General features: G+C 49.2%; 1 protein-coding gene across 1 annotated transcript; it reads right to left on the reverse strand.

Moving 5' to 3' along the window:
• Positions 1 to 1,067: 1,067 nt before the first annotated feature.
• LOC133356740 (E3 ubiquitin-protein ligase PDZRN3-B-like) lies at positions 1,068 to 25,289 on the reverse strand. Its single transcript, XM_061574396.1, has 9 exons — positions 25,189 to 25,289; positions 17,966 to 18,231; positions 16,864 to 16,957; positions 10,950 to 11,048; positions 9,724 to 9,786; positions 8,426 to 8,527; positions 7,597 to 7,713; positions 5,395 to 6,441; positions 1,068 to 3,952 (listed from the first exon to the last, which is right to left on the reverse strand). The coding sequence occupies exons 1-9, from the start codon at positions 25,255 to 25,257 to the stop codon at positions 3,545 to 3,547; spliced, it is 2,265 nt and encodes a 754-aa protein (XP_061430380.1). The 5' UTR covers positions 25,258 to 25,289; the 3' UTR covers positions 1,068 to 3,544.
• Positions 25,290 to 25,640: the final 351 nt, after the last annotated feature.

Genomic DNA, 25,640 nt, shown 5'->3' on the forward strand with positions numbered 1-25,640 from the left:
GTTGACCCTGGCCATTGACCGAGCAACCCAACGTTCCTACCAGCTCCCTCCGCAGGAATGTGTAACATGCGCTGCATTTATTTTGTTGAACACAGTTCTGGAGCACGGGCCCAAAAGGGTGAAGCGGGCAGCAGCAACCAGCAGCGCCGTCAAAATTGTAATAGATAACAGTGCAACACGCTTCGTGAGATGAGTACAATTGTTAGAAGTGCTCCGGGAACAGAGGCGATGATGATGATGGGAGGAGGCGATTATCGAGTGGAGTGGTGTGAGCGGAGAGGCAGAGGGAGAAGTGTGGTGACCTGCAGGGTGGTGAGTGCAGCACGGAGAAGAAGAAGCAGTCGCCCCGTTGTCCTCGGCATGGGTTGAAGGAATCAAGACGAGCCGTCTGCCACGAGTAGACCCAGACGAAGGAGGCCAGTGCAGGGTGTCGAGACGTTCGTCGCAAATTCAGACCATACTCTTTGGTTTTTTCGGTAAAGTCACGTAGGTGAAAAATTTAACTAAATAAATTAAATCACGACGTTTCGGAGGCATCACAAGATTCCGTCTGCTGTGACGGTGCCACCTGAAGACGGAAGCTTGTGTTGCCTCTGAAACGTCGTGATTTAATTTATTTTTATTTTCTTTTTCACCTACGTGACTTTACCGAAAAAACCAGAGGATGGACCCTTGCAGTCACGAAAACTTCAAATCTAGAATTTAATTCAGGCCACTCGACCCCACGGGCGCGCCGTTGACAGCGCCAATGGAAAGCCTCGTGACGCTCATGGTGAAGTTGGTGAACTATCATTTGTATTCGTTGGTTTTTTCGGTAAAGTCACAAAGATAGAAAAATAAAAAATATTTTTTTATCATTAAAATTATTTTTCTATCTACGTGACTTTACCGAAAGAACCAAAGAATATGAATTCCTGCAGTCACGAAAGTTTTAAGTAAAACATTTACAATAATTTGTATTTATTACACTAACAGTGCTAATTCTTAGGACACAAAACCCAGAGGCCGCCTCATGTTTGATGACAAATTTATTGTGGAAAGGTTCGCAGTTATGAAGCTTACCGAGATACAGATATACAAATAAACATGACCAACAGTGGAAGTATTTCCCAGAGAGGGACAATACACTTGCTTGTGCAACTCAGGCCGAGGTACATAATATACAGACGTATCTACACGTTTCGCTTAATCCTCCAGGGACTGGCCTATTTTTTAAACATTCTTACAGTCTTCGCTTAAATAAGGGTTTAGCGTCATGCGTGTACAGCCACCACTGCGAATCGCTGTTCGCAAGACAAACGATTCCACGTCACCCTCGCGACAATCAGGGGCGGCGATAAACGTGACCGGTGGCTTCAAATCCAGCTTCACCGCTGGGCTTGCTTCACCACGAGGGCCACGTGGCCTGAAGCAGCCGATTCTGCTGCTGCCCGCTTGCGGCCCAACACAGACCACGTGGCCACAGCAGATGAAGCCGTGGCGAGGATTGTGTGATGATGCGTCAACGTAATCACCTGGGGGCATAGCGTATCCTCTCGCCTCCTGCTGGTTACACAACTTAATGTTTAATTGCTGCTGCTGCTGTTGTTATCGATGTCTTCGATTTAATTTGACGTGATTTTGTATTTGTCGTCATGTTTGAGTTGTTTTAACATCGAGACGAAAGCTGCCGGGTTTAACCAGTCGTGTGTACTTGCGTTTGCAATGTTGGTGAAATGGGCCCCGGAAATTCCTCGTGTTTATTTGATAAGTAATAATAACACCAGATTTGTTTGTTCATGATAAATAGTGATTAATATAGTTTAGTGTTTTAGTTGATAAGGTTGGGATTAATGTGTGCGTTGTAGATTCATGATGTTTTATGTTAGGGTTGTGTGCATGTGTGAGCGTGTGGTCATTAGTTTTTAGCCTACGTTTTGTTAGTGAATGTTGGCACGCGTTGTGTTTTCCGCGTGTTTTGTTACCATACGTTAGCTAACGCACGTCCATGGTATTTGCACGTGTATGCGTGTATGGTGGGGAGCGGTAGTGTAGTGGTTAGCGCACTGCGCTACGAACCCGGTGACCTGGGTTCGATTCCCGCTCACGGCAAATACCAGTGACTATTATATGAACCGGTTCTGGGCCTCCCCTAGGTCGACTCAGCCTCAAATGAGTACCTGGTGCGATATGTAAACATCGCCACTAGGGAGATAAAGGCGGCCGGGCGTGGTGTTGACCACCCACCCCCTAGTGTGCTGTGCTGGCCTTTATAGGTGCTCGCTAACAGAATTTTACCCTACAGTCTGTTAAGGCTACACGGGGGAAATTTGTTTTCTTTTACACGTAGTGTGGAGCACTGTCGTGTCTGGTGTGCAGTGTCGTGTGAGATGCAGTGCTTTGTGAGGGTGAATGCAGCGCGAGTCGGTATGGGATGGGGTTGTATGAGGTGTGTGTCTCTCTCTGTGTGTGAATATCGTTTGGTGGAAACTCCCGATTAGCTTGTGCCGGTGTGAGAGGCCACGGAGGATAAGGCATTCACGACGTCTTCCTAGACCAACTCCATTTGGCGGAGCCAGGAAACGGCAGGGACCCATTGCAGTTGGCCACGTAGGGGAGAGGCTGCCATTCCTCTGTCAGGAGCTGGACTGGTACCATCTAGGCCTCTGCGGATGACAGGTCCTGTGGACTTGTTCTGCCTCCAGTTTTCACGAGAGGTGGACAGTCCTCCATTCGGGGTAGTGAGTGGCTCTCCCTCGGAACAAAATAATGAAGGGAGCGTGGGAGCATGGATGCAAGGTGTGGGAAGCTATAAGTACGAGGCTGTTGTAGGCTTGCCTCCCCATCAAGGGGAGGCGGGGATTGGTGGTGGAGTGGCTTAATGTCCCCACTGAAGATTGAGACTGATGAGTCAGATGCCCTCTATGACCACCTGTGTCAGGTGCTGGCTAAAGTGGGCCCTCGGAATAGTCATCCTGCGAGTGACTGTAATGCCCTTGTGGGTTATGTTGCAGGCACCTGGGCTGCAGTTATTGTAAGGCATGGGCCAGATCAGCTCAATAACAATAGGAGGCTGTTAGACTTATGTGCAGCTCATGGACTTGTAATCACCAACACGCTGTTCTGGCATCGGTGCATCCACACATCATGGATGCATGCCGGGTCCATCAATAGCATCTGCTGGACCCTAGAGTGACAGAGAAGCCGGTTTAAAACAGCCCCGTTGCATGAATCAGTACAGATTTGACATTGACAAAAATGACTCATGGCTTTGTGGGGTGTGTTTTCCATGAACTCGAGCGTGCATCACACGTTAGCCTCAGCATTACGTTTACACGTGGCCTGGTCTTCAATGTGAGGGATGTGGCACCTCGTGCGCCTGCCATCCTTCTCCACAGAATGCGTTTGCAAATGACAGCAGCTCGGGAAGCACGCCCGCGACCACCGACTTGGCCGGCGCGCTCCGTGACAGTCCAAGGCCTCGACGCTGAACGTCCCTCGACGCCGTGGCAGTTCGCTCCTCCCCCGGCGCCAGCGGTTGGATGCGCGGCGACCGCGGGTCCCGTCACACGGTGGTGACCGACAGCAGGGGGTTGTACACCTTGCCGTTTCCGTCGGGCGACTTCTGCCCGTGGGCGAGCATCTCCTGGATGGTCATCCAGTTGTCCAAAATCTTTTTGTTGCGCTTCTTCATCATTTTGCGGTGACTCAGCTCGAGGATGCTCAGCTCACGCGCGCGGCCAGCAAAGTCCGAGGGAGGCGCGGCCGCTGGCACTCCGTCACCGGCGCCCGCAGCGGCCGCCGTGGCCGCCGCCGTGGCTGCTGCTGCTGCTGCTGCCGTGTCCGCTGCCGGAGCCACCTTCTCCCCGAGCCAGTCGAGGCGGCAGCGCAGCATGAACTCGCGCCGCCGCCGCTGCTCGCGTGCCCGCACCAGCTGCTGCTTGCGCTGCTCCTTGCTCCAGTAGCGCCCGGTCTTCACGGCCACAGGCCGAGTGGAGAGGAGGAGAGGATAGACAGGAGAGAGAGGTTTTATTGTTTTAATATTGCGCTTGTTTACCGAGGAAAGCCTCTCTGGCCTACAGGACTCTTTTTGCAGGAGGGTCCTGCCAAGTATTTGAAGTACAGATTCCACGCAGAAAGGCGACCGGGTCGGGAATCGAACCCAGGCGCTTTTTGCTGCGAGGGGCGAGTGTCACCACTTCGCACAATGTGTAACCCGATCGTTTAAGTTGAAAAGTCAATTGTCGGGCAGAGCGGAAACACCAATGAGCGGCAGCGAGCGTAGCTCCTCTTGCCGGAGCAAGAGGGAAGAAACTCGCCGCCGTGATTGTTCGTGACGAGCGGGAAGGAGGGGAAACGACACGTGCCTACACCCGGGGCTTGAGCAATTCACCGGCCATTTGAACATGGTGGAGCAAAGAAGCAGTTCTTGGGCCAAAATGCCAAATTATTGGTTCGGCAGTCAAATCTTGCTGTCATTTTAACCCTGTTATTCATTCAAACTGGGGAAATGATCCAGGGAAAGTTCTCCAGAAAAATATACATCCATACAGTTTAGAGCTTATACTTCTAATTCGGTTATGGGGTTGTGGACCATACTTCACACTGGTCAATGCAAAACGTGAAGGGGGTGGCCCAACATCGATTCAGATATCAACTAGCCACTGATGTTTGCTGTGGCCGGGAATTAGACTCAGGTCGTCAGGTTCATGGGGAAGTGCGCAAATCACTGCACCACTGCTCTACCCTTCAGCCCTTCAGCTTTAATGTCCAGATTATGCACCGATTCATAACAAACGTTTTTGGGTTAGATCGCGTTATTTATAAATGTGTCGTAACCCTCCACCACCCGACACGGCCAATCAGCAAAAAAGTGTCACGTTGACAAAAGACAAATAGTTCACTACTTTAGCCCACCGGTGTGTTGAAGAGTGAAACCACAACATTTTCACATTTTTTTTTTAAACTGATTATGCACAGAGCGCGAGCATCTTACACAATGCGCCTTCCTTGGACCGGAGTCCGACTTTAACGGCACTTCTCTACAGCCAAGCTGCTCTACAGGGCAACCTGGAAAGTTCGGCAAGCCATGATTTAAATTAAAATCATTGTAGATAACTCACGTGTATTACATGTAATATTGACATGTATTAGAATGTGTTGTGTGTGTGTGTTAATGTAGACAAAAATGTTCGTGCAAATTGTGTGCTGGACGGCGAGTGCTCGCTTAATGCACGGTGTTCACACTATAACGCTGGAACGCGGTTCTTGCTTTCGGGAACACTTCTCGTACAGTGCGGAACGCGCACCGTTATCACCGCTAGAACGCGGTTGCTGAGCGGTTGAAGACGCACGACTTTCTCGAGCCGACCGATCGTGCCAGGGGCGGTACTGCGCGGAGCGATCCGGACTGACCTTCATCTCGCTGAGCACGTCGTCGTCCGTGGTGACGCCGCTGCGCTCCTCGCGGATCCTCAGCGCGCGCTGCCGCAGCAGCCGGTCCCGCACCGGCCTGCGCGCCGTCAGGCATCGCGAGCCCTCCGCGCCCGGCCCGTCGGCGCCGCCCGGCCCTCCGCGCCCTGCCGCGCCGCCACCGCACGCCCTCACCTTCCACTCGTACGGAGAGGCCGGCGCCGACGCGGACTGCGGCAGGGGCCGTGCGGCGCCGGCCTCGCGGCGCTCGAACTGGCACAGGCTGGCCAGGCTCAGCTGGCTCTGTGCGTATTCCACCGCCGACTTCTGCTGCACCAGCTGCATGTAGCTGCGGTAGTGGCGCGCGTGCAGCGGGACGGGGGCGCCGCCCGCGTCCGCGCTGGTTGTCGCTGCCGCCGCAGCCGCCCTCTCCGGTCGGCATCGCCCGGCACTTGCCGCGGGCCGAGCTCGGGTCGTCGCTCCGGCGTCGTTTGAGCCGCGAGCGCCGTGGCGAGGATCGCGGCCGCCGGGCGGCGAACTCCCGCCGGCTTCCCCGTCCGCCTGTGGCGACGCCGCCGTTGCAAAAGCGGCGGAGGCCGGATCCGGGTCGTGGCCCTCGGGCAGCTCGGCGATGTTCGTGAGTCCTGGTTCCGCGCCGACGTCGTGCGGAGATACGGTGGCGGCCGCGGTGGCGGCCGCGGTGGCAGCCACGTTGACGGCCGCAGTGGCGGCTGCGGCGGCGGTGCCGCCGTGGCTCTGGACGCGCATCTCGAAGCGCCGCAGCTCATCGTGCAGCAGCGCGATCTCGCGCCGCACGTCGGCCACGCCGCACGCCGTCCCCGCCTTCGTCCGCAGGTGGCGCCGCAGATCTGAGCCGACGCCGCTGCCCCCGCGGGGCCCTGCGCGCGACGGGGGGGCGCCCCCAGCGCTGACGCTGATGCCGCCGTCGTGCTCTGAGCTCTCGTCCGTGCGGCCCAGGCCGCTGTCCTTGCCGTGGCCGTGCGACACCGAGTCCGTGAGGCCCGCGTCGTCGTCCGGGAGCGCCCTCGCCTGGAGGGGGTGCGCGCGAGACAGAGGCCACGCGGAAAACCATTTCAGACACGTTTCATTGCGCGAAATTGGGAAAAAAAACAAAAGTTGTATCGGGTTCTGAGACTTGTCATTTGGGTCGTGATCTCTGCAGTGTTATTGTGGTTACTACTAAAGCAGCGTAGATTGTGATTTCAGGCCATGTTTGGGTGTAAACAGCTGACCGCTTGTGATTACCAATTACTGTGTTCGGTTTATTTATAGTGATGTGTCGACTGATCAACGCAACTATTTTGACATAACCTCAGAAACAAAACCAGTCTGTACAGGCTTTTTTCCCCACGATTTTATCTCAATTGCGCTTTTGGCACCAAGTCACAAGACGCAGTATCCTCGTGAATCTTTGAGAATGGCCCGTGGAAGCGGATATCACAGAGCTGCATCTGAGATCCCTTCGAGTGACCCTCCTGTCCACACATAATAGAGGGCAGCAATTTCCTCGCTCGCTCTGCCATATGAGAGTACGGTTCTCTGAATTTAGCCAAGTTAAGCGCAGAACCACATTTATTGTGGTTTATTTTGTCCAGACCATCAGCTTTCAGTTTTAACCACAGGCAGCAGCTGCTGCCCGGAATCAGACCCAAGACCTCAGCGGTGCCAGCTCAACGCTCTGACCTCCAAGTTGCCTGGTGACCTCAAGGCGGTCAACGTTGAAGTGTGGCTAGCACAACTTGTTGCACTGTGGCTATTACATTGGCCAAGCTGCTGACATTACCACCACCTCCTCCTTGAAAGTGTTGCTAGACACTTTATAATTTTAAAAAATGAAAGCACTCAATTTAAAACTGTCAGAGTAATGCGAGAGTAAAGGTAATACTAATTATAAGCTGAACACGGAGTGATAATATTGGATTAATGATGCCTGTCTTGTGTAATCTGATTACAGTAACCTATTACCCTCCACCACTCCAACAGGGGTGGTGACATGACCCAGCGGTGGCCCGTTCATCACTTGTTGTGGAGGTTCGCGTTCAGCAGGCCGCCCTGATTAACACCGGAGGTTACTACTGGACCACAACAATGTGCACCCAGGTGTTTTTCATAGGCCATTGTGCTGCGCGCATCATGGTCCAAAACTGTCCAAATGTCTTAACGGTTCGAGGTGAGAGTGTGCACCTGGATGAGACTGGAGCCGATGTAGGCGATGGGCTCCATCCGCTCGTCCTGCAGAATCTCCACCCTCAGGGTCTCCATCACAGCTCGGTGCTCTTCCTCCACCCAGCCGTCCTCAAGCTGAGCACCACGCCACGATCCATCAATCAACATCGACTCTCTGTGCTCACCATCACCTTGTGATTTGACTTTCATTCCGCTATGTTATCCAGTCTTGGTGGCCACCCATCCAAGCAGTAATCAGACTCTAAGCTGCTTAGCTTCCAATATCTAACGAGGGTGGGTACATTCAGGGGGATTTGGTTATTGCCAAAAATACATTTAAGAAATTATCAAGAACTAAATAACCTTTGGAACCTCATTTGTCAGTAACAAAATATGATAATAGTTTTTTTACTCTTCTATCTGGCAACAAAACTGACACCTTTTTACAAGGAGTCATGTTTGCATCGACCACAATACCTGAAGTCATAATGCAAACAACATAACTCTGATAATGTATGCACTGTCCTTGAAATTGATTGGTCCACACCCGAGACAGCTTTCTTTAGAGCCTAGTCCCACATGGTGTTGGACCAGATGGCGCCTTTTGGCTGCGTCGCATTGTGGGCCTGTGCTAATTAGCTGGGTAAAAAAGGTGTCAGTTTTGTTGCCAGATGAAAGGGTAAAAAAACAATTATCAACTAAATAACCTCTTCTCGGACGCCCGACCACGCACGTGCATTGCGAGCGGTAGAATCCGCTCCGATGGTGGACTCCGCGAATCCCTGTCGCCCAGTGTCCGCACCGATGCACCACGGCCGCGTGTCCCGCGTATCGGCAAGCTGCGTACCTGCGTGTCGGGCCGTGCCAGCAGCAGCGACACGTCGGTGCCCTCCTCCTGGGTGAGGCGCGCCACCGCCTGCCGCCGGTCGTGCACGTCCAGCCCATTGATCTGAGCGAGAGGGAGAGACGTGTTGCCATGCGGGCCCTCGCTCGCTCGCCCAGGGCACGTCCGGGTGGCCATGGCATGGCCGGCGTGCGTATGTTGGGCCCTCTGTGTACATTGTGACCCAGCACCCGCACGCTCATTCCGCTCACCGGTGGTCAGTCGCTTCCTTGTCGACGTCTATCGCTCCTACTACCGTGGTTACCGTTACCCTGAACTTCGCTCAGCGATTCCTCCGCCCATGCCGAGGACTCGGACTGACTGTTTCGGCTCATCCACTCTTTTCAACTTCCCTACTCTGCAGTCCCAACAACAACACCACTTTTGCTCACACGTGCACTGCAGGCCACGTCACTTCTCTTTCTGCGTCTTCCCTCGCGCTGCTCCACTTTGCAATCCCTTTCCATCAAAATAACATTTGCTGAATTCAAGAAACATATGAGCTTTTATCCATTACAAGTTCTAGATGTTGTTTGTTGCTGGCTGCGTCGCGTTGTGGGCCTGTGCTCATTAGCTGGGTGTAATACACACTAGCCTAGAGCCCGTCCAGGGACGGGTGTATTGCAGTTAATCTGAAATATGAAATCGAAAATAATGACTCGCTCATGATTATTAATGAGGTGGTGGAGGCGGGGTCCACGTGAGTGACGTCATCCGCTCATGATTATTAATGAGGGGGGTGCTCCATGTGGAGTGACGTCAACCACTCATGATTATTAATGAGGGGGGTGCTCCATGTGGAGTGACGTCATCCGCTCATGATTATTAATGAGGGGGGTGCTCCATGTGGAGTGACGTCAACCGCTCATGATTATTAATGAGGGGGGTGCTCCATGTGGAGTGACGTCAACCGCTCATGATTATTAATGAGGGAGGGTTGGCCTCATGTGGAGTGACGTCACGCGCAGGAAACACAGACATTCTTGGCTCATTATAGTAGTAAATGATATTTATATATATGTATTGATCTATCATTTAGAAAGCTAGAAATCTAGGCTTGCATATTAGACTGGCTGCCAAATGACGATAGCTCGGCAATTGGTGCGGGAGGCAGGCATGGTCAAAATGCTTTCACGATGTCAAAGGGCTACGGTCGTAGACTCTCCAAATCTTCAAGGTTTCACAGCCCCAGTTGCGCGTGATGCAAGCCGTCTGTAAAGTTATCACCGTACGGGTGCATCTCGGTTGTAAGGTGAGGGTACCTGTAGGATCCTGTCGCCCTCTCTGATGCGCCCGTCCCGTGCCGCGATGCTGTTGGGATTCACCTGCAACGATCAGACACGTTGACAATTCGACATCGCGTCTGGGTAACGGTGCAGCCCCCCCCCCCCCCCTTTCCTTTTGTTTTCTCGCGGTTGCTTCCACTTCTGGCAGAAGCGCCTCGAACAGAGGGAGCTCGAAAGGAGGTTGGGTCTAATTTGTCCTAGCTGGACAGATGTCTTTGAGAAGGTGGGAGTAACCCACACTTTAGCCCACCACGCACGACCTGCCGACACGTACACTCATTGTGGTGAACACCAATTGTGGTGAACACCAATTGTGGTGAACACCAATTGTGGTGAACCCAACAAAGGTGGTGGAGAGGAGGATTTTCGAAACTTGCGTTTTCCTTGCAACTGCCGTGCCGGGATATGGAGTTGAACCGGTGACCTACGAACTGCAAGTCCAGTGCGCTGCTAACCGTTTCACCACTCTGTCAGCGCGCACGCTATGTTTAATGCGAGTATAGTTCATTAGGAACAGTTGAAGACACATGCAGACACGTGGCCTAATTTGTGGTGTCGACTCGTCTGAGTGTCTGTGCGTCGGTTTGTGTTGATCGCCAGGCCAAGTGTGAGGTCATGACACCTATTTAAGAAGCCGGGTCACATGACGTGGTTATTCTGACTCGCTGCATCTTGTGCTTAAGATACTGGATGCAGTTGCAAGCAAAACGCCGTAGATATATTGATCATTCTGTTTGTGAGAATTGTCCTTTAACTTCCCGCTGAGCTGAAACAATCACAATTGATGCACAACAAGCTCACTATGATGAACGCGATGCTGGTGTTGCTGTGATAATGCAATTTACACGCTGTGTGAATGTGGACACTATGCGCATGCTGGGAAAACACTACGTCGAAAGTATGTGGACGATATGTGGATGCTGTGTAGATGCTGTGTGGATACGAACTGATGTATGTTGAACCTCTTTTGCACCGTACGTAGCCAACCGTGGTAATCAGTTGTGTGATCACAATGTAGATGCTATTCATGACACGTGGACACTGTGGATGCTGTGAACGCTGGCTGGATGCTGTGTGGATGCAATTTGAACACTTAGTAGATGCTGTGTGGACACTGGATGCTGTGTGGACACTGGATGCTGTGTGGACAACGTACGCGACAGGCAGACACGGCGTCGGTGGTGCTGCTGCTGCTCGCTTACCTGGCTCACGTAGATGCCGGCGTCGTCCTCGTCCTCCGTGCGGTAGCACACGGTGAGGCCGAGCCGCTCCCGGCTTGAGCCCCGGTGCAAATCCACCTCCTGTGGGCAACAAGGGGGAGGAGGAGGGGGGGGGGAGATGGTTGCGCACCCAGCAGCAGGCAACAGTCACCACCACCCACAGTCAACATCCTCACATTCGCATGTCCTTAGACTGGCACGTGTTGGTGGTGTGGTGAAAAAGATTGGGTGACAATTGCCACGTCATTATTTCTAACACCATTTGCAGTCAACTCAACCCCGTCAGCCGTCCAGGGTCAATAAAATAAGCACAGTCCAAGCATGTGGGAGGTCTACAGTGTTTGTGTTCAATGTAGGCCCCCATCAACCAAATGCAAAACCTGAGCCACTGCCTCTAGGCCACCACCCACGGATAAGAACACTGCCCCAATCCCCCCTCCGTGGGCAGGAGGCCCGGACTCTACTTGGTCTGTTGAATTTCTTTCACACTGTACGTAGCCAACCGTACTAATTGGAGGTGTGTAAAGCCACTGGGTAATGGGATACATTCGCAAAAACAAATACAAGGTGTTTTATTTCTTGTCATACGGCATGCGTATCATCAATTATTATGCTTGTTTTCCCAGGAAAGCCTGAGTCTCAAGCCCCATGTTTCAGGAGGCTCCCGTAAAGTTGTTTCAGTCGGGGGTGATGTTGTGACTGTATTCCCAATTGAGCCATTTTCAGGTAATTTTTCAGCATTTAGAAGTTTTCTTCCAATGCCAGTAACATTGTGTGCCTTTAAGATTATGACCAGATTGCCCAGAATGTACCTGATCTCATCAGCGATCAGAAGCCAAGCTGGGTTCAGTTTGGATAGTGCTTGGATGGGTGACCCACATGCAGAACAGGTGCTATAGGCTGCGGGGGGTATATGTTGTCACCACCGGTCAGCACTGTACTATGCTGCAACATCTGTTCCGAGGCGTCACCCACCACTGACCAGCGTGGTGAAGTATGGTCAAATAACCCCCAAGACATGCAATGAGTAGGGAAATAAAACACACGTTACACAACGTGTGTAGATATTTCACGTACACATGTTATATAACAGCATAAATAAAAAAGGAAAACTGATTTAATTATATTGTAAATGAAGCTTAATGTGGGATTATGGAAAAATGCCATTTGCAAGCTTCGTTTCTGACATTTGCTGTATCGTACGTATTTATATTCATCTTCAGGAATATTCTATTTTTCAGAAGTTTATTAATTGAATTGGAATTTGCAAATGGCCAGGCTCCATTTATAATGAGCTAATTAAATCTACATGGTTGACTTTAATAGGAAACAAACTAGTCTCAAAGTCTGAACAAATGTTTCTGCTAAAAATTAATGGTGCTTCAGACAATTATCATTTGGTTACTAATTGGCTGCATTGTTATTGTAAGGACGACCGTACGATCTGCTCCGCAAACGACAAAAGACTTTGCCAAGTCGTTCCAAGTCAGCCATGTGCCAAGGTAATGGGTTTCTCTGCTATTTGGTTTCACGAGTCATGGTCATTATTTAAGCACCGCAGCCCAGCGGATACGGAACAAATATCACGGGGATTGCGCCTATGGTGATACACAAGCACAAGGCCTGGCGCAAATTTACAGCTTCACGTGTGAACGTTTTTAAGTGGTGGGACCCATTTTCCAGCTCATGCCCTGGAAATGTCAAAATGTTCCGTATATCAAGCTGTAAAATGTGTGTCGACTTTTACACTCGTATCACTAAAGGCAAAATTCTTTAAACATCACCCTGGGCTACCGTGTGATATGTGGTAGTAAGAATATTTGAGTAGGCGATTATTAGAGGAACGGGCCAATGTTTGAAAAAAAATTTCGTTATAACAGCCTCCAATACCAAAACGCAGGGATGCCAACAGGTTTGTGCATAGTGTAGCGATTATTTTATCTCAGGGCGCTCTCAACACGATAACTGACCTCTTCTTGGTTCTTTCGGAAAAGTCACGTAGAAGGGGAGTTATAAAATAATAAAAATCAAACATAATAAAATAATTCTCACGACGTTTCGGCCACAACGCAAGCAGCAGTCCTCAGGTGAAGAATGAAACACCACCAAGCTTGGAGCGTATATTTAAGCTGAGTTGGAGGGGGGAAGAAGAGCGCCTTGCATATTTTTTTGTCAAGGCGCTCTTCTTCCCCCTCCAACCCAGCTTAAATATACGCTCCAAGCTTAGTGGTGTTTCATTCTTCACCTCAGGACGGCTGCTTGCGTTGTGGCCGAAACGTCGTGAGAATTATTTTATTATGTTTGATTTTTATTATTTTATTACTTCCCTTCTACGTGACTTACCGAAAGAACCAAGAAGATGAATCCCTGCAGTCACGAAAGCTTTAAATCGAAACGATAAGTGACATAAAATCTCGTCTCAACACATTGCACAGGGCACCCAAGTGACCACTGTCCTCGTGGGCACAATGTGACTCGGCACCTGGCCTGCAGATGGGCATGAGTCTGCCAGTAGGGGGACATGACTGCTATACCGTATCTTGTCTCCACATCATTTATATAGAGCCTTATCCAAGGCGCTTTACACGGAATTAATAATAGTACATGTGAATGTAATGGAGGAGATGAGGTGAATGAAATAGAAGCAATGGGCAAATCTGCGAGGTGTGAAATCGGTGAAAGCGAAATTGATGACAGTGAATGATAATGAATAGATTGAATGAATGGAGAATGAGTGAGAGCCATCTGATGAGAATATGGAGAGGGAAAAGTAACGGTGGCGGATACGAGGTGGAGTTTAGGGGGTTGCGGGATGAGCTAGGGATAACAATAGGTGAGTTTTGAGTGTGCAGCGGAAACTAGTGAGCGAACACGACTGTTTAATGTGGAGGGGGAAGTTTGTTCCAGTGAAGAGGGGGGGGGGGGCAGGAAGAGAGAAAGAGCGAAAGCATGGATTGAGTGCAAGCAGAAGGAGGAGGAACAGAGAGAGACAGCAAAGATTGTGAACGCAGAGGGCGGGAAGGCAACACGTAGAATGAAATTAGCGTGGCAAGATATGGTGAGACAAGACCATGAAGGGATTTGCAGAGCAGGGTGAGGAATTTGAACAGGCAACGGTAATGGACAAGGAGCCAACGCAGTTGCGCGAGGAAGGTCGAGGTATGGGAATTATAGGGAGGGTTGAATATGAGCCCAGGAGAGTCATTTTGGACTTGTAGAAGGGGGGCAAAAGAGTAAATGTGCAGACCGAGCATAAGAGAGTTGCGGTAGTCCAGACGGGTATGGATAAGGGAATGGATTAGAAGCGTTGCAGCAGAAATGGAAATAAGCGGTCGGATTTTGCGAATGTTGAACGAATGAAACCGGCAAATATGGGTCGTGGAGGAAATGTGACCATGAAGGAGAGGGAAGAGTCAAAGATAACAACAGTGAGTTTGTGAGTGAGGAAACAGGGGAAATAGATAAAGGAGGGAAATAAATGGTGGGACAGTGAGGAGGTGAACGGGAGGTTTGGAAAAAGATCGTTTGAGTTTTGGAAGGAATGAGGGAGAGAAAGTGACGTGACATCCAAGATTGGATAGAAACCAGACAGGATGAGATGCGGGAGGCGAGGTCACGGGAACAGGAAGGAAATGAGAATAAAATGTTGATGTCATCTGCGAATAAATGATGGGGAAAGTTCAGCGAAGAAAGGAAAGATGCAAGCAGTGAGAGAGAGAGAGAAGTAGGGGACCAAGAACTGACGCTTGAGGAGCACCAACAGTGAAGGGGGCTGGGGGGGGGGGAGCGGCGATGATTGAATGAGACCGCAGAGGGGCGCACGGAGAGGTAGGACTGTAACCAGGAAATTGGTGCGCACAGAGATACCAAGAGAAGAGAGTGTAGCGAAAAAGAGTCGGATGGTCAACCGTTTCGAAAGCTGAGGACAGATCGAGGAGTATAGAAGAGAGGCCACAAGGGGCAGAGATAGCCAGGTGAGTCTGAGCCGTTTCGGCTGAATGAGAGAGACGAAACCCAGATTGGAATTGGGGGTAGAGAGAGTTAGATGATACGTAGTGGGTAAGACGAGAGTGTACCAGGTGTTCTAAGAGTTTTGGGGGAAATCGGGGAGAAGGGGAATGAGCTGGTAGTTCGCAGGAGAAGAGGTATCAAAAATGATTTTTTGAGGAGTGGTACAATAATGGCTGACTTATAGATTGCAGGAAAGACACCAGTGGAAAGGGAGGAATTTCATAGGGACACTAGGTCGGGTAATATTAAAGGAAAGAGTCCGGTAGAAGGGAAGCAGGGATGGGATTGAGAGCAAGTGGGTAATGTGTCAAATTTGGACCGTGACGTGGCACACAATTTCAAATGGTGTCAGAGGATCTTTAGTATACACCGTGACGCAGACGTCGTGTAGATCTATTTTTATGGTTTATATAATCAGTAGTTCATAATAAACGTTTTTGGGTTAGATCACGTTATTTATAAATGTGTTGTAACCCTCCACCACCCGAGACAGCCAATCAGTAAAAAAGTGTCACGTTGACAAAAGACAAATAGTTCACTACTTTAGCCCACCGGTGTGTTGAAGAGTGAATCCACAACATTTACAGTTTTTGGGTACGACGTTTCACTGGTAATTACATCCGCGATCTAACTCAAAAACATTATTATGAATAATATTGGTCGCGAAAGCCTACGTGTTCTGCCTCACGGCAGGGATTTTGCCTCACGGCAGATGGGGGGGGGGGGCGTATGTACACATTAATTTCCTGTTTTTGATGCTAAGTTTGGTCACGTGACCAGGAAGTTGCGATTTGAGATTCCCGCTCAACCACGCGGGCGTCGGCCATTACACACATAATTCAAGATGGCGGCACACATCGCATCCCAGTGAAGCCAGCCGCAATTGTCCATTGTGGGACTTTAAGAAGCATTGTCTGTAAGTTCGTTTATATTCTTATAATATTGGTAATACTGTTATAATGTTAGAATGACCGTTATAATGATGTAAATGCCTTTATAATGCTGTTAAATTGTTATGATAAATACGAGGCCTAGTTAACAACGAAGCCTGTAACTTTCCTTATTGTGAATGTTACTTGTAATTTAATAAGTCGAATCAAACTTGTACCCAAATAACTTTATTGCGATCTGGAGAGCAAGGATGACGAAATGTCTCATTCATAGTGCAGTGTTATGTGTAGTACTGTACATCTGGGGTGCAGTGTGATGATAACACGGTGTGCCTTTATGTAACACAGCAGCTTATGCTCTTGTATAGTTATTCAGTGGTAATGTAGGGGCCTGGTCCATCCAGGATCTATTGTTTAGAGACATGTTATCTAAGACAATGTTATGATGCTGTGGTGTTCATTCATTGTGTTGGTGTTTCCGGGTATTAACAGATGCTGTATCTGTGCTGTTTTCTCACCAGTTTTACCTCGTTAAATTAAATAAATGACGTTTGGAGTCAGACGTTCATCCTGGCTCTGAGGGTTTATTGGACGCGAGGTTAACTACTCAGCTAGCGGGGCAACGCAGCGCACAGCGAGGCCGAGACACTACGTGTTAAACAATCAGCAGTATTAACCAAGGCGGCTTCAGGGCTCAAACCGTAAACCTTTGCAACAAATGGCAAAAGCCCCACCACTTGGTTACGCTACCGCCCCGGAGCAGAATATTCCCAGTTTAACCTCGCGTACTGCTGGGGCAAGTGCTGTGAGCGAGCACTTGCCGAGGCCAACACGGCATTTGGGGGCGGTGTTGTCAGTGCCACACATTGCTGCCTCTTTCTCTCCCTAGCGCTGATGTTTCATTTGCTGACGGATGTGCGGTGGAACGTGGAGGTGCAGCAGCTACGCAAGAGCACGATATAACGCGGTGCTAACCGCGCATGCAGACTCCTCACCTCATACTCCAGACCCTCCGCATGGTGGGCATCCTGCTGCATGCTGGGAAGGTAGTCGCTTGAGTCAAAGTATTCGGATGGCAGCTCACAGAGGCTGCATGGGAGACACCAAGTGCGGCAAATGTCCTCGGAGTTATACGCGACGGAGGGCATGAGCAGCGCGCGTCTCGTGTATGCACACAGGGGGCTGCGTGGTGCTGTCCCGATGCTTTGTTTATTAACGCATCCCTCGGGTGATGTCACACACACGTGAGTAATTGCTGCACCGTGTGATTGTGGATGTGGTTCAATTATGCATCTCGATTTGTTTTAAGAATCTTTTTTTGAGTCTCCTCTATTATTACTGTCCTGTTCGTAGTTTTTTCCACTCCATAAGCATAATTGTAACAGATGCAGATATGTTGCTTGCAATTAAAAAGCGATACTTACACATGTAAGTTGACGCTTTGCGAGCCTTAGTTATTAATATTAAGCTTACGGATCGTTGCAGCATTGTATGTATGGACAAATGGATTTTACATTGAACCAAAATTGATTAAGATAAAAGCAATGTCAAAATATATAGCTTTGGTCCACTTACTGGATTGAGTCTGAGGATTGAACCAATTTGTGCCGTGTTATTCCCTCGTATGCATGGTGGGTTGCCTCTGCCTACTCCAGCTTCCTCACACAGGAAGCCAAACACCCATAAGCGGAAGAGGCCAAACATCACAATGCACAATCCCCTCCTGAGAACAAGTCTTGGGCCACATTCAGGCTTTCCCAGATACATAATCAGCATTCTTATTGTAATAGGTTTTGACCCTTTCAACTGGTACAAAACTGACACCTTTATACAAGGCATCATGTTTGCAATAACCACAACACAAGCAGTCAAAATGCAAACAAAGAAACAATTCTGATAATGATAATCACTGTCCTTGAAGTTGATTGGTCCACATCCGAGACAGCTTTTCTTAGAGCCTAGTCTCCATTGGTGTTGGACCAGATGACGCCAAAAGGCGTACAACTCAAAAACAGCGCACAGCATTCTTATTATTGTGGTACAAGAGAGTCTGATGGCAGTAAATCCACGACCCATGGGCAAAGCATCAGCACTGACCCCTGGGCCAGCAGCAGGGGATGCACGTTGGGCAGGGGCGGCGTGGCCGGGCTGCGCGGACCGCTGGGCGAGGCTGGCAACTCAGTCTGCGTGCTGGCGTCCGTGCGCGTGCGTCCGCCCGGTGGCCTCGGTGGGGCCAGCGACGGGCGGCCCCTGCGCAGCACCTCCACCACGACGGGGTCGCGCGCCGCTCGCAGCAGCGCCGCCTCCGTCACCGCCGCCTCCTCCTCCCCGTGCGCCGCCTTGCCGGAGTCCTTGCCGCCCACCTAGACGCGCGAGGGAGACTCGAGCGTGAACGCACGCGGCGGGCCTGCGTGTCGCCGTGGCACTCCGGTGTCAATTGCGGACGCGTCACGGACACCTGCTTCAAAAAGATAACGCGGCACTGAAAGCAAGAAATGCAGACATCCCTCCGGGTTGGATCGCGTGCCGTTGGGCACGATGTCTCGCGCTTCTTCAGGAACTGCAGCTCTAAAACACAGCACAGCCGCGAAAACAGAAACATCTGGAAACAAAGAGAGATGGCAAAAAAATATGGCGTCTCCATGCTCCAATGAGCATTAGTCGGGTCACATCTCCATGATAATTATCGGTCTTGAGACGCTGGTGGAATTTTTCCACATTATCAAGGTAGGACCCAGTCTATCCATGAGATGTTCAACGTCGCGCTCCGGCGTGGTAGAGATTCTCATTTAATCGAGCATTAAGTGACGATTAGCCGAGCAGATCTGCAGCCGGCATTTGAGCTCATGGCCTTCTGACTGCTGGCCAGGTTCATGCGGTATTTATCTGATCAGGAATTGTCCCTTGCGTACGCACCACTCGCTCACGCATAAAGCTCAGCCAAGTTATAATTTGGTTTTTACCCTTTTATCTGGCAACAAAACTGACACCTTTTTTACGAGGAGTCATGTTTGCATAGACCACAATACCTGCAGTCATAATGCAAACAAAAAACATAACTCTGATAATGTGCACTGTCCTTGAAGTTGATTGGTCCACACCCGAGACAGCTTTCCTTAGAGCCTAGTCTCACATGGGTTGGACCAGATGACGCCAAAAGGCGCCCAACTCAAAGACAATGCACCATCAGAGTATGAGAGCTCGGTGTAAGCATTTACACCATTGGTACCTCATTTACCAGTAAAAAATATGATAATTGGTTTCAGCCAAGTAATCCAGCGGTCGATTTCCTTCGTCGCCAGGCAAATGCACAGCGACCGCACTGGCACAGATCGGCACGGACGTACCCACCACACACTTCATTCAACAGCAGTCCCGGTTAAACGAGCGCATGTAATAAACGCGATTTGAAAGGCAAATGTGATTACGTGCCGCCGTAAGTATGCTCACACATTCCACTGTAAGCTCTCTCCTGAATGTGCCCCGGGGCTCGTGTGAAACCTCTTAAACAGCCAGGGAGCACTTAGCGGCAATGCCCGTGCGCCGACGCAGATTAACCCTTGACGAAGAACCTCTCGCTAGCCCCCCACCCTCCGCGCTTCCCTCTTCGCGTTTACGAGAGCCGTAGTGCGAGCGTCAGGGCTGCGGTAAAAGTCACACTGGTACCGAGCAGAGCGCGATCGCAGGCAAGGCCATTCCGCTCGGAGCTCACTGGACAGAAGCAGACGAGAATACCGGGTGGGACCTGTGATGGGCACTGTTAACACCAAAACTAAAAAGTGAACAAAAATTAGGAGGGGGGGGGGGGGGTCCTGGCAGGGTGTTATGATGCCTCGCTTCACGAATTATTATCAAGTCCCTTGGCTCGCAATGCTTGCATTGCATCCCGCATATAAAGATCTATGCTTTTTTCGGCCAATGCAAATTATAAACATGATATGCTAATTTTACACTGAGGCTAATGGAGGGAGCATAAATGCACAATTGAGAAAGCGAGAACATAAATGAGAATTAATTATTTCACTGGACCACCGCGAGGCCACGGTGAGGGATTTGAGGTGGGGTTCAGAGTTGGGCTGATGGGAGAGCTGGCAGTAGCAGGGCTTGGCTCTTCACCGATTACACTGGTCAACACACTTTTTCTGGCATAAGGTATTTCAACGGTCTTAAGGTAATTTTGGGGTGCTGATTCCAAATCTGGCATCAGTTTTTGTCCATCACATCAGGTTTTTGAGATATCAAATATTGCATTTTCAATAAAAACTGCAAAATAAAAATATTAAATAAATGTGGATATCTACATAAAATGATATTATAAACACACTATCCTAAAAATACAGCACCATATTTTAACACTAAAGCAGTCACTGACTCGCAACAACTTGCAATCATAAGTGACAGAGTTAATTTCGGGTAAAATCAATGAAAATGGGGTATGCCGATAGCATAAAAATTAGATGTGATAGAGCAAATCTGAGATCAAATTTGGAATCAGCACCCTGAAAAATTAAAACAGCTGCAAAAGTCCAGGCCAGTGTAATCTTCCAGGCTGCAAGTCGACTGGGGGTAGGCATGTGAATAGTCGCCAACGCGAGAGCTCCACCGGATGCAGTGCTTTTCCAGGTCACCGACTTGGAGACACCTGGTTGAAATAAAACCCTGGCTTAATTGGGAAAATTCACTTGGCAAAATTGCCCCCTTTTGCGAAAACTTGGCAGGACCCTCCTGAAAAAAGAGTCTTGAGACTCAGTGTGGCTTGCCCGGGTAAATGAGCATATTGATAATAACAATGATGAAAATAAACTGCACCTGATTGACATTTAACAAAACCATAATTTTTTATTGTTAACTTATTTCATTTAAGCAGAGGCACAGTGATTAGCACACTGCGCTCTGAACGCAGTGACCCACGTTAAATTTCCAGCCACATACATCATTGGTATATGACGCACCTCCGATTAGGATGGTTGATTAGGACGGTTGTCTTAATACGGTGAGAAATGGACGCAACTTATTATTTAACCCCATACGGTATTGTGTGTCACTCTGAAGTCATCTTGTACTGTTTGGTCTATGTTTTAGTATGGAGATGCGATGTCTCATAGGGCCATAGCCTGCTTAAATTAAGGGCTGGTGCAATGTGCACAAGTCAGTAGGGGTCTAACAATTTATTCCCCTGGCAGTTATATGACTCGGGGTCACAATCTGATTTAAGTATTGATTCTGTTTTTGTCTCGTTGTTACAGTCTCATATTTGTATTTTCTCATGTTCACGAAATTGAACAGCATCGATGTTTACACGCGTGATTTGATACATGCATCTGGAGTCTGAAACAGGCTATGAATCTATGAATCCTTGCAAACCTACCACTCAAGACAAAACCATTTTCATCAAATTCTGTGGGGGATGTTTGGTTTCTTTTTTTTTTAACAGTCATTCTCCATCCACTGCTGGATGAGGGAAGGCCTCCACACACTGTATCGATCGTGGGGGGTTGCTTTGACCAAACTGCAGCATATTTGGTCAGTGCAGTTTGGAGAAACGGGGGCCCATGACCGGTTGGGATATCACGAGAGGATGACTTTATAGGCTGTAGGGGCAAGTGCTGTTAATGGGCATCTATTAAAGAGGGTGGTGTCTCCATCACTCTGCCACAGATGTCTCCTAAGTACTCGTGTTCACACTCCACATCAGCTACTCATTTCAGGCTGGACCAAGTGCAGACAGAGACCACTTGCTACCGATGTTAGCCATGGCGAGGAATTGAAACCAGGTTGCCAAGTGCATAGTGCAGTGTGCAAAACTTCCACACATAGGAAGACAAAGATCCCCCATATAGCCTTTGCAGACTTTTAGGGCAAGTGCTGTTAGCGAGAACTGATGAAGGCCAGCACGGCACACGAGGGGGTGGGTGGTGAACACCATGCGCGGCCGCCTTTGTCTCCCCAGTGATGATGTTTACACACCACACGAGGTATTCATTTTAAGGCTGAGTCGACCTAGGGAAGGCCCAGGACCGGGAATCGAACTCGGGGGGCCGGGTTTGATGCACAGCGCGCTAGCCGCTACACTAGCGCTCCCCACAGACACAATGTCTCACTCCTGCACACACAACAGTAATATATTTTGCATGACACATGCTGACGCACACACACGGGTTTACAATTAAAATAAATTATTCCACTTAAACGAACAAAAAAATATTTTTATTATTCCTATTCACCGTGTTCAAAATGTAAACAATGTATTCATTCTGCCCTTAGGTGAGGATAAATGTAAGGAGATGTGATATTTCGATTTTTCCAAGCATTCATACCGAAATAAACAGCATTTACTGGAGCAAATTATCCATCAGCTACCCCACGGACACACTGGCAGACAGATCGCCTCTGCATGCACAGTGTGCCTATTAACATTGGACTGCTGCTGAGTGAGCACATGTATTGTCTGTGCACTCATACACACAAGCAGCACCTAGAACTGCGTGCATATTGCACTGCATAGGACTAGCTGCGCACTGAACACAATCATAATGACACCACCACGATGAACCGGGGTTGCTAAAATCAGTTATTTTACATTTCTGGTTTGCCGCAAAGATAGAAATGTCAGGAGAAGTAGACTTAGCAGGTTTGTAATTCAGGAGTTTTTTATTGGGGTTGGATTATGTCGGTGTGGAATATTTTTTTACGATAACCACCACCACCCGACAGGGCACAACAAATTAAGTTGTGACCCCATCGGGGGGAATATGCCAAATGATTTGTTTTTTTGGGCAAAACCAATATTGAAGCAATTGGCATTATACCTTCACGATCTAAAACAAAAGTAACTAATTATGATTCGGTATAATAATGGTCGTGAAAACGTACATTTGAAAATTACAGCTTTAATTATCTTAAACCAGCGCATTCATGACCAACATTCCATTGGACACGGTTACCGGTTCGTGACTTCTGTTGGAGAGTGGTAATCGATTTTGGACAGGAGTTGTGGTCTCTGCTCCACAACCCTGCAGTGAATGCACTCCTGGAGGGAAAGTAGTTGCAATGTCCCAGCATCATTAAATCCTTTATATTAAGTTCGCTTGCTTGCTTGCTTGCGTGCTTGCTTGCTTGCGTGCTTGCTTGCTTGCTTACGACCGTGCAAATCTTTCGGTCGTTTTTTAACCCACTTCCCGTGATCCAATCGAGCTGACATTTTCCACACAGACTGGTTGTGCTAGACAATTAATGTTCGTGAAAAAAAATTCCTACATTTTACACTGTTTAGGGAAAACAAATTAAATATTTAATTACCAATTGCTTAATGGTGGCAGACAATCATCTGACCCATAGGTGGCAGCCATCTCAAGCCAGAGGATGAGAGGACTCTAGCCGCCACGCATATAAAGGATTTATAGTGAAAAACTTTGTTTTTACGGGTTTACTTGTTTTACAATATTACTTTCAATGCAAATTATATTTAGTCATAATTATTGATTATTTTATATTCTATGGTTCTTTCGGTAAAGTCATGTAGATAGAAAAAAAAATAACGACCGCTTGTGTTGCGATCGAAACGTCGTGATGTTTTTATAATTTTTTATTCACTTTATTTTCATTTTATTATTTCATTGTTATTTTAAAAAATCTATCTACGTGACTTTACCGAAAAAAACGTAGAATATGAATTCCTGCAGTCAAGAAAGTTTTAAATCAAAATTTAATTATTGATTATTGAAGGAGTCGTCTTGTTACTCAATAGCTCCTAATAGGTAATGATTCAGATACCAATTAAAAAACTCATCATCAGCAAACCTTTATTTAATTAATTCTTATTCATCCCAACCCCAATATGTAAATGGCAGTCTGCAACTCTCATTACCCACTCTATGTGTGCATCTCTAATCACGCGCTATGGAAGAAGGATCAGTGCCCGAAACGTCACCCAGAATATATTTATCCTTTAAAGGCCACAATGTCATTAACGAATGCTGAGGGTGTCGGTTAAACGACAGAAGATGCATCATGTAACACTGCATGTCTGTTAAACACTGCACATAAACACACACGTGGGTACGGCCTAAGGGCACCACTGCAGTTACATTCATTCACAACGGTACAACTTGTGTAGGAGCACCCACCCACATTCACCACCTCATCCACATCACCTGCCACACACTCCCCTGTGCCAGTGTACTGCATATACTCCAGCTACAGTATGTACACCTGAGGAAGACCAGTAGGCCGAAACGTCGATATAATTCTCTGTTTTACAATACTCTGAAAAACTGTTCATTTCCAAGCTGTTATTTTGAACCGTTTGACACGAGGCTGCCCATCGCCATGAGACGCGACACGCATCAGCAGTCCGCTGCACATGCTGCTGTGACATGCACATTAATACAGATCAATTGACATCTGTTGGTCTCTCCACTGCTGGGTGAAATCCTCCACACGCCATAACCAACCGCGGTACATCCGCTGGTGAATGAAAGCCTCTCCAATGCTCGTCCACATCGCGAGCATGAGATGCCACAGACAGTAGTCATGCTGCAGCCGTACAGTCTATTAACATACATGCGCCTTATTACACATTAATGCACAGAATGTCACACCTCGCTTCTGCATAGCGGCTGCGGTGTAATATCAGACAACGCAAGCTCGAATCCAGCCAATCACCCCTCCCGGGGCCGATAAAACTAAGAACACTCTACGAACGGCCACAATAGTGGTCGGACCTCTGGGGGACACTGCCTCGGGCACCTGTCCTGGGAATGTGACGGTGTAATATAACACATGCAGCTATGTAGCACAGGCGAGCAATGTTATATAACCATGCACAATATACACGTCTGGGAAGCTAAGCCGGGCTGGTCCTGGGTAGATGGATGCGCGCCATGTCCGTCAGGTTGCAATTATTAAAATAAATAAACTCCGGCTCATAAAGGCCGCTGCGTGGCTACATTGCGTGAGCAGAGCAGCAGTATCCGTCATTGTGCTGTACTTCTATGCTCGCCTGGCCTTTACACAACCCAGCATTGACCAACGCGGTGAAGTATGGTCATACAACCCCCCCACCCCCCCTCCTCACCACCACGACACGGCACAGGCCCTCGTCCAGCAGAAAAGCATTGCACGCGATGTCTGATACACGTACGGCCAAGTGAAGCACACATCTACAGCACCCGTGCACAATGCACCGTGTACCCCAGTCTCTAGCGGCCACGGCCCTTGCACCACCCAGGGGTCAGCGTGCCACGCGACCTCCTGCCGCGAGTTAGAAATCCGCAGAAGCTCCCCCCACCCACCCACTCACCCCCCACCCCACCACTCACCTGGCAAACTTCATACAGCAGCTTGTACTGCTCGTCCTTGGAGCGCAGGGCGCACAGCGTGCAGCCCATGACACACACGCGCACACACCAGCCCCCCCCCCTTTTTTCCTCCACGCCTCAATGGTTTCTCCCACCCCCCGGCCGGGCCCCGCTTGCCCCCCCCTGCCCCCTGCCCCCCCCGGGGTTGTCGCGCGCGAGGGCTCCGCTCGGTGGCCGCTCGGCGCGCGCGCGCGCCACACTGAGGCCACGCGCTGGGTGAGCCCATTAATAGTCGAGTGGTGGGTGGGGGGGGGGAGTCGTGAGGGTGCGTGACGGCGGAGGCGGGGATTTGGTGGACGTGCTAAACCCTGCGATACGCGCCTACCAATGATGTTGGACGGGGCATTGCTGATTAATATTAATACGGCGAGCACCAAATGAGATGGTTTCGAAACCGCCTATCCAATTAATAT

Source organism: Lethenteron reissneri, chromosome 55, assembly GCF_015708825.2.
Source record: "Lethenteron reissneri isolate LAM-NWPU_2019-01 chromosome 55, ASM1570882v1, whole genome shotgun sequence".
NCBI lineage: Eukaryota > Metazoa > Chordata > Hyperoartia > Petromyzontiformes > Petromyzontidae > Lethenteron > Lethenteron reissneri.

Bases quoted from the DNA above. Each gene is read 5' to 3' on its own strand.
- LOC133356740 (XM_061574396.1), bottom strand. From the start codon at position 25,257: ATGGGCTGCACGCTGTGCGCCCTGCGCTCCAAGGACGAGCAGTACAAG. The intron at 18,232-25,188 runs GTGAGTGGTGGG...TCGCGCGTCTAG, and splicing joins TGCTGTATGAAGTTTGCCAG to GTGGGCGGCAAGGACTCCGG. The intron at 11,049-16,863 runs GTGAGGAGTCTG...TGTTGCCCACAG, and splicing joins CGGAGGGTCTGGAGTATGAG to GAGGTGGATTTGCACCGGGG.